Genomic DNA, 14785 nt, shown 5'->3' with positions numbered 1-14785 from the left:
GATCAGGTAGGTAAATGAAACAAACTGACAGATTGCAGGTAATGCAACACAAATACTATGAATCCCACGTTAAAAATTTAAATTGCTCTAATAGATATTTCCAGGAAACATTTCCATTTTGACTAGAGCCATACTTCTTAACATATGAGTTCTCAAACTTTTAAACCTGTGCTTCTTATGATGTTAATTTTAGCTTAAGATCACATAACCTCTCCATATATTGTCATGACTGAACAGATGGAGCAGTGCAATTACGCAGCTTAAATCTAGAGAGCCAAAAGGAATCAAACCTCCTTAACTGGCAAACGAGGAAAAACCCTTTATAAATCAACTTCACAGATTCAGCCAAAAAAGTTTGAAAGAATAACACTTGACAAAAGATGCCCTTATTTGCCTTTTTTGCTACACACTGAGGGCAGCCCTCCCCCATCTTCACTGAAATGCCAAACTGCCACTTCAGTTGGCCCTGTAATCCCAAAGTCAACACAGAAGGGATCTGAGCTAGTTTGCATGTAAAACAGGTGAAAGTGCAACTCTGTGGTTCTTTGACTTTACTCAGAATTTCTCAGGATCGTCCCAGCTGGAATTTGGTGTTAGGTAAGGTTTCCTTTAGTACTCCTCTGATCCTGTTCCAAGACTCCTGTTTAACTGAACTACGCAAATCTGAATAGATAACTGTGAGAGGTAAAGAGGCACGGGACAGAAGAGGAGTACCGAGAAAAATAAATGCTATAACCTCAACTGTTTCTAATTCATTACTTAATTTTTAGCTTGTTAGGAGAAGGAAGAAAAGCTGCAATACTTCCTGGAACTTGTAGGTCAAATTAAGAATTTTGCCAAGTGATTAAACAATGTAGCTATGACTTTTCAAGTCATAGCCAAGTTTTCAAGTATGTAACAAATCTACAATATAGTCCTTGCTATGCTGTATAACACATGAGGACTCCCTACAGATCATTAAGCAAGATAGACTTAAGACAGAAATCTGTCCAAGCCACACCTTCCGTAACCCAACATCATCTCTCCCCTCTAACCCTGTGAGCCAGAACTCAAAGTTCAGGTCATTCATAGGAAAAATCAAATCTGAAAATAACCACAGGCTGGGAAGGAAGTTATTTTGGTTTTATAATACTGTACAACATTAAATCAACCCTAAGATAAACCTCAGCAATAAAGGTATGTTACCAGTGAAGCTACCTGGCCTTTCTACAAGGCTGTTCCTTCCTCAAAGACAAGTTTTACTTTTGTCACTATGGTATAATTGGAGATGTAAGGCAAACACACAAAGCAAAACCTATGGAACTTGCTTCACTGCTCACACTTCTCAGCCTGCCCGTCTCTCAGCTTTCCTCTCTTCTGCAGAATATTCCCATCAAACAATCTTGCCCCAGAACGTGTCACCAGTATTGTGTTTCTGATCACTCCAGACACCTCTGACAGATTATAAGCAGGTATAGTGTTGCTGATTAGCACCACAAGCTAATACCACACAAATTCAGCATGGTTATTCTTGAGTCACTTCAAAGAAAGCGATTAAACATACCTAGAAGGTTACAACCCTTCTGAATAGTCTCCCAGGAATGAGCAGGCGTCCTGTAGCTTTCAAGTCTTAAGTGCTGGCAGTGTATTTTACAACACTAACATTGTTAAACAGTACTCACAGTTTGGAAAAACCCAAAGGTATAGTATCAAAAATCACAGAAGGTAAGAAGATCTAAGCAATAAAAAGTTTAGGATAAAAATATAGGGGTTTAACAGTCCCTATTCTGTTTTATTCCTAATATACAGTCTTTCAAAAGGCAGAGCACTCCTGTGCGTGGAACGTGCAGTGCGAGTTCAGCCAAGCAGCACTATATAATGAACACCTGTACCTCATGGAGCTACTGACCACGCTACAGGACACGCAGTCAGTGTCTCCTGTGCTCCCTGTCATTACGCGAAAGCTCAGGAGCACGCATGAACCATCACCTAAAAATGTCAACAAACTGCAGTAGTTTATTGGTAGCCTGGCAAGGATGACCTATATATGCATTTCTGTCTATTCCCCATGACTATTTCATAGATACAAGTCATGGTGGTGTAGCTGGAGCACACAAATAGGAAAAAGTCATTAAAAATTTTCCCATGGTTTATCGAAGTGATGTTTTCCATCTAAAGCAAGACCGCTTGCTTAGTCTGTAAATGTCAAGCAAGCTACTTAGGAACTTTTGGTACATCAGAGTTAAAGCAGTTCCTTCTTCACTTTTTTAGGCATACATTCAATAGACAGGCAAAAAACCCAACAAACAAAAAATAAAACAAAGCCTTTACATAAACACTACAGAAACATTGCTCCTTAGCGACTAAAGGACAAGGTAGAATCATTTAAGTTAATCTTCACCTTTGAAGATACGGTCGCTACCAACTTAGCTCTACAGGAGGATGAATACTTGTTGTCTTAACTCTGGTGAAAGACTCAAAGAAAGAAAGATGACTTACTTGGCCAGCAGTGTCAACCAGCTGAAGATGATATTCTTGGCCGTTTACTGTGATCAGTTTTGTAAAAGCTAGAACAAACAAATACATAAACATGTCAGAATCATACACAAGGAAGGGATCCGAAGTCACTCATCTATGCCATCATCAGCTGAGACACTAAGAAAAAGAACTTCAGTTATAGGCTTATAAGTAGCAGTAAAAGGCTAGATCAGATGGCTGTACCTTTAATTAGTGTATTGCAGATAATGAAACTCAGAAATCTACTTCAAGATTTCAAATTTCAGAAGATTCTCACATGGGATGCAGTAGCTTCTCCTTTACTTACTTAAAAGGGAAGAGTAAAAAGGGTTCTTACATGTATTTCTAAGAGACTTCCAGGCAAGTGTAATTTGTGGTAACACAAGACACAATTAGCATCAAAGCTAAATTTGAACTTATTATAGGATATTTCCCCAATTTCCAAGCAGTTTAGCATATCAATTTCCTAAATGTAAACACCATGGGGTAAATGATCTGCATCAAAAATAAATAAAAATCTTAAAAGACTAAAACACACAGAGCCTAAATAATACGAATTTAGCTAGAAATTCGCCATGTTGCTCTCGCATTTGCTGTAGCTGCCAGCCCATCTATTCCTCACTCAGGAAGTACATTCAGTCCCTAGAAGCGATGAGAATGGCTTCTCTTCCTCGGATTCATGAAATGCCAACGCACTGTGAGCTGAGGAATCTTACTCAGTGTTTCTATTATGCAACTGCAAAAGCAAACAGTGTCCCGACTCCTGTAGGAATAATGTCCTACTGAGCACTACATACACCAACCAGAGCACTCAAGCCCCACCTTCAGAGCTTCACTCTGACCTTCGTGTTGCACTCAAGACACAATTACTGGACAGCACGGATAAATTGAGTAAAGTTCGTGTTGTCCTCTGGTTGAGGTGGTTTTCTCAAATACTAACAGTCCTATGAAGGTTCATCTTTCCTTGCAGTGATGAGCAGGGAAATAGCTAACACTGCAGTGACCTGTTCAACATACTCTTTAAGTTGTCCTACAGCTTCCTGAAGCTGCCAACTTGAATGTTCTCAGTCCTGTCGTGCAGAATCCTGCCTGCACCTTCCAGGTTTTGTACAGGGTCTCCCAGAAGCTGAAGTTCTCCAACTCTCCTCCTCCCTGCCAATGCTTGTTTCCCTCTGAAGTCTCCACAATGTGAGTATTCTCTTGAGTAAGTGGGCTGAAATATCTGAAACTGGAGGTTTCAACCCACCTAGTAAATCAAAGCACCCTTTTTAAAAAAGGGAACAATTCAAACAGCAAAGCCAAACTAACACAGAGCGTCTAAGTAAAAGCATACCTACAGTAAAAGCCATTGCAATACTGAACAAGTGCAATCCGAAATGGAGCCTCAAAGAGAGATCTCCTACCTTACTCTCTCTATCCCCTAAGAGACCTGCTTTAGCACACGTGCATATGAGCTGCTCTCAAGTCACTGCGGGGACGCTGTTGTCATCGCTGCACAAAATTTCAGGGTTATAAAGCAAGAATCCACAACAGCTCTTTGCCCTGGATGTATATAGTGTGGTGGGGAGAGAAGCAACCGTTTGTTTGAACAGATGTTAACATGCAGCGTTGCTACACACAGTATCACTGCCTCCAGTCAGAGGGAAAACAGACTCATCTGCAGACATACTGCATTAACAGGTATATTAAAAATAACAGTCTCTAGTCTCTTGACACTTCACATACACATCAAAGCACTCTGCAATCAAAGTAGCTTCAAGAGCCTCATGAAGTTAATATTTAAAAAGGGACAGGGACAGATGGCAGCTTTTTCAGACTATTCTAGAAGCCTAGAATAGACCCAGCAAAGACATCATCATCATCGGTACAGGAAGCAGAGTGTGACAGAGCCAGGGGAAGGGAAACAGTGGAGGAGTCACCACAGACTGGGTGAGGAGAACTGTTAGATCAGTGCAGTAGCACTAGCGTCAGCCCACCGCATGAACACAAATCTGCTTTGATGCAGTCATAATTAACGACTCCTGTTTCTTCGCTGAAGCTTTTTAAAAATATTCCTGGTAAGAATTTCATCTTGGGCAAAAACCCGCAGCTGTATTAAACGCAATTAGTGAACCACAGTTCCCCTTGATCCAGAGGAAGCTTTCACTTCCAATTCCATCACCTGCCATCCTGGGACTTACTGCCTTCTGCTGTGCCCACGAGCAAGACAAACAAGCGATAATACCATCACGGCACAGTATGGCTCTTCCTGTACGCCAAGGAGAGATTTCAGCAGACTCGAACAATCTCTGCAGTCCCAGTCATAATGCGAGTATCTGCGAAACGCTGCTCATCAGCCTTAGCATGGGGGAAGCCTGTTTCAGCTCCATGAAGCAGACGGATCTCAGAACAGCACACGATTACACCTTGCAACATGTATCTCGAGTGGCAGCTATATGAAGAAAGCTGCAATCCTCACCTTCACCTACAATTGTTCCTAGTTCTGATGCACTGCTAAAACTTGGAGAATTCAGTACTGTAACGACTAGCACAGCACCAGATATACGCATACAGTTCAGGGTGCAGCAGTCATCAGCTGTGTTGCCACAGAACTAAAGCCACTTTGCCATCAGAAAAGGTTCTGGTAAAATTACATGCAGAGCACAGCCCCGAACGCTGCTACAGCTCAGCAGAAGCGTAACTTTATGCGGCAATTCCATGAGCTGCTGATCATCACTACCCCAAAATCAAGTATATTTCAATTAGAATAACATGAATGAAGTGATTTGCATATGCAACTCAAGTGACAGCTGCTATGAAAACAAGACATTATGATAAAAAAAAAAAATCAGTACCAGGCACATGAGTGCAGGCTTTGAGATCAGTAGTGCTACTGAGTAAAGGTATGAGAGTGGTGTAACATTATTCCCATAGAGCTACGCGGCTGGTACCTAAATACAGCCACCTCGTAAGGGCTCCTCGGTTACTACCTTCTACACCCCTTTCCACTTGTCTTCACTCCAAAGTCAATGCCTGTCACTAATCTGCCAGGGCGTCTTTTACAACACTGAGACGTGTAATGCAACAAAGCTATTTTTCATTTTTCTCAGAAGCCTCATTTCCACCCTTTGAGAAGGCTTCTCATCAGCAACTCCTGGGAAAAAGCATACTTCACCCTTCCAGTACAGCTGCCGTGACATGCATGGAAGAAGTTTAGCCTTAAAGATGCTATCTAAACCTACAGATATCCCCTCCAAAACTAGGGTGCCTCCAGCTCACTCCCCATTTCTAATACGCTTCTACTCACAATTGTATTAAAAAACTTGGATGGTAGGAAGCCCTTGGGGGAAAACTGTTCCTTTCCTCAGGGAGCTACTGAGCCTGTTTAGGGAAGAAAGGAAGACCACAGAGCTGCGGCACAGTGCTAGAAGCCTCTCAGAAAATGCAAAGAAAAGCAGAAAGCAGCCAGACAGGCCTCAGAGGAGCTGGAGAAAACATTTTTTTTGAGACGTGGGCAGTCAAGTCAGCTTTCCTGCAACGCAAAGTCACTGAATTAATGATAACCAAAGACATCCCTGTGAAGATGGGGGTGGGGAGAGTTACATGCACATCTTCATTATCTATTCCTTCTGACCTATTTGCTTTGAGTTCCAATTTAAGATTCTAGTTTTTATTCCAGTACAATTTTAGTTTTGTCTTGTTCTGGTCTTAGCTCATTTGAGCTAACCTGCCTTCAGAGCCCCATCCAGCTCATTCTGCGCACAGATTCCCCCCAGGGATCTTCCTTCTCTTCCCAACACTCCCACAAGCAATCCTTCCATTAGTTTCTCAACCTGGCGCTCTCAAGAATAGCCACCCATGGTTGTGTCACTCTTGTTGGAACATTCAAAAAGGGAAAAATCTATTTTGCTAAGCAATTAACTCTCACCTCCTCTGCAGCCACAAAACACTACAAGTTACTCTTCCTGATACACAAGTTTAGTAGAAGCAACTGAATTAAACATGCTCGTTAACTTAAATAAACTAACTTTTCTGGTTCTCATGTAATATAAGCAAAGGAAAATGCAACAGTGAAGCAGTGCTGACTTTAACAAACATTAAGTGAAACCTGATGCAGCTTATTTTCCCTTTACCACTTCCAAAGAATGTGGGGATTTTCACACTGAAAAAATTAAACTACTAGAATATTAGGTCTTATTCCTATTGTTCAAAGCTTATATGCTATGCGAGTTGTTCCTGTATGAGCTTAATCATAGCTTGCCTTCTATACAATTTAGCTTTACACTCAATTTTTTGTGCAAGTTTTATTATGTGAAGACAAAAATTATAGAGATTAAGCTACCAGCAGTAAGGCAGCTTTCTACCCTTTCATCAGTGCCAGTAGAATACTGCAATGAATTATCAGTAACAGTTTTCTGAAGACAAAACAGAAATCACACAGGCCAGACTATTCTTTAGCCTGTATTTTTTTCATTTCCAAGTTTTCTGACACTAAAGTAGACCCAATGACTGGATGAAACTGAAAAGGTTTTATAACCTGCTATAAAGCACTGGAAAAATACAACCTTCTCCAGCACCACCCCTAGCATAAGAACCCCGACTTCTCAACCCCTTTTGGCAGCACGGTCAACCAGGTTTGAAATTACAAGCTAGGAGAACAATAAAAGACTTGATTACATACTTTGTGTCTTATGACCCTGCACAGAATCAGAAACATAGAGCTGGGAGTGTCAAAAGACTGATTAAAGACTTTAGAAAAAGCGTTTTAAAAAGATGCAGAACCTAAGTCAAAACAGTGATTTTTATACTAATCCCATCAAACTAGTTTCACATATTTATCTTAAGGAAAAGATACCTTCAATATATTATAAATTTTAGTGGTAAATTTAAAAGTGTTATCTCTTCCATTCCACCCAGAAGCATATTTAAAACATTCTGTCAGGCCTTACAGGGCTGAAGGATGGGACAGACCTCCTACTGTTCCGAACTTCAGTGCACATCTTCTACATGTTCAACCCTTACTTTCCCAGCAACATGTTCTGATGCAAGAATGGCCCTTCAATCCTCTACCTTTCAGAAAGGAAGTTCCTCCAGCCATGCTGCAGATCACAAGACTTTCACCAAATGAATAATGCTGTTTGTTTTCCAAACAAATAAGAAATCGAGTGAAAGCTAAGCCTTTTCAAGATGCCCCCTCCCAACAAAGTTTCGTGTCCATTGTCAATGTTTAGAGTTCAGACCAAGCAAGCAGCACAGACTACAAGAGTCAAATAAGCACAGAATTAATCCAGAGTGTATTTTCATACAATTAAGAAATGCTACCAGAGCGAGACATACAACGTACTAACAGCAGTTACAGACAATAGGTTTCTGTGGACGACAAGAGCTTGTAAAGGATGAAACAAGCCAACCTTGTATCAAGGTGGGAAAATTCTAAAGGAAGACACTCAGTATTTTGGAGAGACTCTGACCCCTTGTCTCTCAGGCTTTATTCATTCCCACATACCTGCATAAAACTAAAAGATTACTTGAAATATTTTGCATTTATATAACACAGGCAGTGAAAAACAACCTGTCTCACCCGATATTAAGATTTAAAATACAGAAACTTAATTCCAAATGTTTAGTTAACAACTTTAATTCAAAACAAACCCTGTTTATAATTCTAACAAAGTGAAAAGGGATGACAGAAAGTGTTAATGACATCTGTATAAGGACTAACAGATCATTCAGGTCAAGGGGCAAATTATCCACCCTGAGTCACTAAAGCAAATTTAGAGCTTCTTCAGAAAGTAGCATTTGATTTTTAGTTCTAAGCAATAAAATAATCCTGAGTAAACTATCCTGATAGCTACTGATTTGTAATTATTACCATATATACCCAAAAGAAACCTTATTCAGGTGATTATTTCATTCAAACTTCCAAAGTATCACATAGGCTTAACATCCTACTGCATGAGTTCAAAAGAGCAAAAACGTGCTACCACTGCACTTTACAAGTCACTAAAATACAAAGCCTCCAGGGTTACGATCATGAAATCAAAGTTTTATTTGCCACCTGATTAAAGTGAGCCAATATGATCAAGTTACTCAGCCTAGCACCACAGCTGCTCGAGTACTTTGTGGCCACCACTAGCTCAGACAGAGGTGGTTGGATTGTAACGAACACCGGGTTTAACTCGCTTCTGAAGTGACTTGTTGCCCTTGGCAGCTTTTTTAGTATTAGTATCTTTACTCACCTGCTACGCTAGCTATTCACAAAGGCACTAATATTAAAAAAACTGCCAAGAGAAAAAAAGACACTTGAGAAGTCAGTTACCCAGTATTTGCAGCAAGCTGATAGTTATCAAGCAACTGGAAATAAGTAATTTAAAAGATTATACTTTTATCACGGCCACAGCAAGTCTACCTTCTACGGTAGTCATTTACTGCTGACTGGTATTGCTGGCTTTGTGTTTATCTGGATATACTGATCAAACAAGACATCTGAAACTTTGCAATACTTGTACCTAGTAGCACATTCTCATATAGGTATGATGACATACTTAATTTGAAGTGCCCTTCAAGGCAAGCAGATGTCCAGCAACATAATACAAGAAGATGATGCATTTTAGCCAAATCTATTAGGTTTTCCTTCATTTAGTGTTAAAAGAGAAATATGTGATTTCCATGCTGCAACACTGTAAGCTGGGTAAGCACTGGTTTAAAAGAATAATAAAACTTAACAGTTAATAATGAGCTTTGATGTTAATATGTAAATGCCCACGTAAATAATACATATAATCACAACAGCCTCTGATAAAAGTTAGTTAGGTACAGAAGTGCAGCTTGGCAGTTGTTTACTTACTGTTCTCTATGGTTGGATCATATGAATCAACAAACTGTCCTTCCACAAACTGAATCGTCAGTGAAGATTTTCCTGTAAAGTAAGGAAAAAATAATCTGTATTGAAACAAGTTTTCAGGCTGTTACCACTTTACACTTACTAGTAGATACACTAATGTCTTTATAAGAGCCAATATGAGCTTTGTATGGTTCATTTAAGCTATCTATACATGACAACTGACCTATTTTTAACTTAAGGGCCTATTCCTGATAACTGGGTCTCCTGAATATATCAAAAATAGTGCAAAAGCTACTGGGCATGCGTTCTGCTTTTGTTTTAGCATAGCATAATTTAAGCCCCTCCTCCAGTTTAAAACAAATCTAAAAGTAGCAGTGTCCAATCCTCATAAAATTAAATCTTAACAAACTGCTATATTTCAAAACTTTTTCTGTTGAGAAACAAGGAAAAATAGAAATAATTTTCAGTCACTGCACGGAAAACTAGGAATTTGGTCAGAATTAGCCAAATTTGGTTTGATTAGGAGATTGGACATATTTCCCATGACAAAAGATTGATATACCCTCCTATTAATCCTTTTAGGATTATAACAGACAACAAACTACAACAGACTGGTGGACACTGCATTTTAAGCACAGTGACTGAGGGGACATCATTGGATTTTTTTCTTTTGAAAGTAATTTAACCACTGTCTTTGCAGACAACTTAATGTTCCCAATTTCAGTTATGCTGATCTGATTGTACACCCCCCAATAAAGAATAATGCAAAATGTTTCACTCAGTAGCAGACTGAAAAAATGATAACAAATTTAGACTTGAAAGATTTTACAAGATGGTAAAAGCGCATCGTATTCATTTACTGTATAAAGCACCTTTAAAGCTCTGCAACTCAAGACTTTTCAAAGCATTACTGAAGTCTTAACACAATTTCTATTACAGCTTCTGCATTTGGGAATCTACTAGATCCTATTACATTATGTTTACTGGACAAATACACTCTTACAAAGATTGCCAAGTGCATTAGCTGCTTTTGCACATGAGCATATTCTTCATGTTCCTTTACACTCTTCTCATCGGCAACAAGCATAAACAAAATATGACCTCAAGTTAAAATTTAGACTCCACATCATCCTACTGAGTGGAAGCCTTTCAATGACTTGTAGGTAACCAACATTCCGGTTGAACTATATAGTAAAACTGTTTTCAAGAATTAGTTGCTTTGGATAAAGATTGCCCACTTGCAGTAGTCAGACCATGCTATGTTTATACATTGCTGCGAAAAAAGTTCTTTGCTAAGCATTCCTTCAGAAGACACTGAAAAACAGTTTTCAACTTCAAACACCACCACCCCCCCCCCCGTTGCTTCATCATACACAGCTCCTGACCTGTTCACATTTGACTTTATTATTAACAGCATACTTAGCAAGTCATTTTGTTAAAGACATTCTAAAAAACTGCAAGTCAGACAAAGTACAAGGATCAAAGTGATGCAAAGGAAGTTTGGCTTAATATTTATATTACATGCACAGTCTATTCCTTCATCAACTGCAACACTTCCAGGACTTCTCCACAAGGAAGGAAGAAAATGTTACAGAAGGATCATCATTTGGGGATTTTCCAACAGCCACAAGCTTCACCAACTGACTGCTTCATTTATTTTGACATCATCGCCCAGCTCTGCCACGCTTATCCCTTTGCTGTCTCGGATCAGTCGTGCCAGTTTATTCAAGATACAATGCTAAAAAAAAAACAAACAGACAAACTCCCAAAAGACCAACCACCACAAAACCTTTTAAGAGTTGCTTTTTCTCAAATTGAGCTCTTGGATATCATTTTCTGATACATCTAACAGTGGAACTAAAGGTGTTATTCTCACTGTTCTTAAGTTTATAGAGAACACTGCACTTTAAACTCTTGCTCCAGCAAGGGGCCGGGGGGGAAGCAACCACACACATCTGAAGTCATCCTAATAAGGACAGACTTAGAAATCAGACTATGCATCCCAGCAGCTTTCTGAAACTGTGTATTTTGGACACCACTTGAGAGTGAAATGAACTTTCAAGCTATTTATTCTTCAGAAATAAGCTTAAGAAGTTGCTACCCAGAGTTCATGCTTCCAGGTTCTTTGCCAATACCAGCACATTAAGCACCCCATTTTAAAACGAAGTTAATTTTTCCTGTATTAGGCTGCTATATATCTTCAAGATAAGAAGAGCTAAGTTAAGCACAGATCATCACTGAACATTTTTCCTCCTAAGAAGGATCCTAAACTAACTGTAAGACTTGACTGCTACCGTCTGTCTGCGCTAAGTCTGGAAACGGAATACTAAAAAGAAGTCGGAGCCAACAGAAAATGCTGCATTTAACATCCAGCTGTATTAATCACTGCTTTCCTCCTAACAGTGAAAGAGGAGGAAATAAAACCAGACAAAACCCGTGTTCCAACAATCTCTTCTTGAATTCCTCCAAGCTTTGTACCAAGTCTTCCAGTAATGACGTGTTTGTGATCACGAGAGGATGCCTGCTTTCCTAGATGAGCCACAGGGAAGCTCTCCAGCCTTGGATTCAGCCTCGTACCCTCTCGGGATAAGTGCATGAAACAGTATCCCACTAAACCAAAGGGGACGCAGGAAATTTAAAACTGAAGTCATTAACACCCCACGGCCTCGTCTCAGCCCATGCCCAAGAATCATGAGGACCATGTAAACAACAAGCCCAGCTTGAACTTTGTCCCACAGGTTTTATTCCAGGCCTTTGACCTACGCTCATGGACAGAGAGGAAAATTAAGTTGACAATTTAGCTCCTATCTCCTCTTTCCCCGGAAAGATCAGGCAACATTTTCAGAGAGAATTACAACATAAACATAGTATCTGTGAGGCAGGGGCCAAGGAACTGTACACAACTGTGTTTGCTGGCTCCATCTCGGAGCCCGTCAGGGAGGAGGAGGATGCGGGGAGACAGTGCCGTGGAGATGTGCATACACCACCAGAGCACGCTTCTGCCTAAAAGCACGAGAGCACCCGACACCAGCAGCAAAGACTTAATTGATTACTCAAGGGTGCATACCTCCAAAAAGGCTCTGCTCTAGTATGCCCTCATTTGGAACAAACACCAAATGTTGGGTTTTTTTTTTAGTTTGCTAAATTGTGTCTCGTAGCATCTTCCACGCTGGTACTTTTAGCGTATCCACTATCCTCAAGTTTTAGGAAAATAAACATCTGTTGAGGCCAAAAGGAGAAGCGCCATGAGCACAAGCAAGACAAAGTCTGCTGGAAGTGGCTCACTAAACTGATGGCGACTTGTGACTTTAAGATGAAAAACCATTTGCAAAATCTTACTAGAGAAGATTATGGCTTCCCCTTTTCACTCTGTTCACAATCAGAGAGCTCAAAATGACTACGGAGAAATAAATGAATCAAGTAAGGGCAACAGGGCGACTCTCCCAGCTGTACTTGCTATGGCAACTTAAAAGCACCAGATACTCCGCAGCAGAGGAGTTGTAAGCAAAATACTCCAAGTTTACTAACTCTCCCTCTCCCCGGAGGAAAAGAACAGAAGGTAAAGGCTGGGAGGAATGGGTTTTACAAATGTTTAGAATACAAGTCCAAGGAGGCCTAAACTTAAGTTGTCCAGAACTACCCAAAGGGTATTTGCATACACAATTTGTTATTTATGACACGACGCGGGAGTGGTAAAGAAAAGTTTTTCACTGTCAAAACAGAAAAGGAACAGGTTTTCGGGCAGAAAGCCGTTTCAAAAAATAAAGCTGTAGTATTCCTGCTCATACAATAGACCGCTCACTATGTAAAGCGGAACATCCCATAAACACTCCACGTAGTGCAGTCATAGCACATCAGTTTCAAACGCCATCGCAATTGTCAAGGCAAAACAATTGCCAAATTGAGTTTTTACTCATCCTTTTACTGCTTGGACAAGAGCTGCGGTATTTAATTTAGCCTTAAAATTCAAGCTTTACAACACTAGGCAGTTCACCAAGAAGATGAGTAACGGAGCATGGGTGGGCTCCTGGACAGCTGGCCTCCCGGGGGAGACCATGCCCTCCCGTCGGTGCACCACCACCTGCACACTGTCCCTGTCCCACATCCTCATTCTCCTTGCAACAGGGAAAAGCCCAGATGAAAATTCCCATCTGCAGCCAACTTCCCCCCAAACCCAGGAGATAGAAATGATGCAAGTGGCCAGCGAGCAAGTCAAACAACAGCTCCACAAGCAAGGCATTGTGCAAGCTGGGTTCTGCAGCTGCCCTCGGACGTGGCATCCCCCCGCTGAGAGCCACTGGCAGCACAGAGCACGTTATCTCAACAGGAAGAATTTCTCAATACCCGAAATCATCTGCACAAACTATCAGTAAACAGTCTGATTGGGTCAAGAGCAACAACTTCTGAAGAATTACAGTTCTCCATTCTGTTAGAATTTCAGATGCATACTTTCTTTAACCCATCTTTTTTCATTAAAACATCTGCTTATGTACTTTCCTTAATTATTAAACACTTAACACCTGGCAGCATCTAATCCACTCCTACCACAAGCCTAGCACCTTACCCAAGTTAGTCTCTACGTAGATCTACTTAGTCTTACCTACAGAATAAACTAGTTTAGGTTTTGTCACAAAAGGGTTCAAGAAATTTCATAATGAAATGGTGTCAGTCCTATCAAATTAGATAAGATTTCCTGCGTACCCAACTTCCAATATCTCACACACAGCTATACTCAGCTTACTACGCTTCACAAAAATGAAGTTTTCATACTGAAAGTTAGACTCAATTTAACTTGAACATTGGGATCTTTATCTGCTTTAATTCAGAATACCAAGAGGCACAAAAAGGAGAAAGCAGCATTTCCACGGTGCAGATCAGCTGTTCCATCCTCGGAGCACAGAAAGGGGCAGAACAACTTCTTGGAGCAGAGGGAGGTTTAATTGGGTAGGCAAAGGGAATTATAGCATCACTCTTTGTCAAAAAACTTTTCACAAGATAGCAGATGATCTCAGAACCCATCTCTAGCTCATCATTCATCTCAGGCTTCATCATTAGCAACTTTCTATGGTTAATTAAGATTTCCTCCCCCCCAGGTACTAATTATGGCTACGTAGTTGCTGTTTTGCTGTCCACTGCTATGTGGTTCGGTGAATCGCTCGACTAGAAACAATACATCTGGGTCAATAAAGAATTCTGCTTCCAAACCTCTGGAGACAGTGATACAAAGAGTAATTTGTGTTTTACTCAGACACAACTTAATTCTACCATTAGACTTTTAATCACGAGGAATTATCACTTATAAACATCTACTCAGAGCTGCAGTTTTACCCATTTTGTAGTGATTTCCTTACAACATAAACATTATGATACCGGGATTAAAAAAGGATTTTCTGATGCTTACAGAGAAAAGTCTTGCTGACACCCGGAGCTCAACTGGTGCACTTGCTCATATGATACTCATGCTCG

At 40.3% G+C, this 14785-nt stretch overlaps 1 protein-coding gene across 1 annotated transcript in view; it reads right to left on the bottom strand.

The window, feature by feature from the left end:
- The window catches only part of RHEB (Ras homolog, mTORC1 binding), a 41070-nt gene that overhangs the window by 12973 nt on the left and 13312 nt on the right, over nt 1-14785 (bottom strand). Inside the window, exons 2-3 of the mRNA XM_074157211.1 lie at nt 9323-9394; nt 2479-2546 (exon numbers count right to left, since the gene is read on the bottom strand). Of these exons, the coding sequence (XP_074013312.1) occupies nt 2479-2546; nt 9323-9394 (140 nt within the window). The remainder of the gene's footprint in view (nt 1-2478; nt 2547-9322; nt 9395-14785) is intronic.

Source organism: Numenius arquata, chromosome 12 (assembly GCF_964106895.1).
Source record: "Numenius arquata chromosome 12, bNumArq3.hap1.1, whole genome shotgun sequence".
NCBI lineage: Eukaryota > Metazoa > Chordata > Aves > Charadriiformes > Scolopacidae > Numenius > Numenius arquata.
Note: the sequence above shows the minus strand (reverse complement) of the source record. Positions and strands in the feature narration are given on the sequence as shown.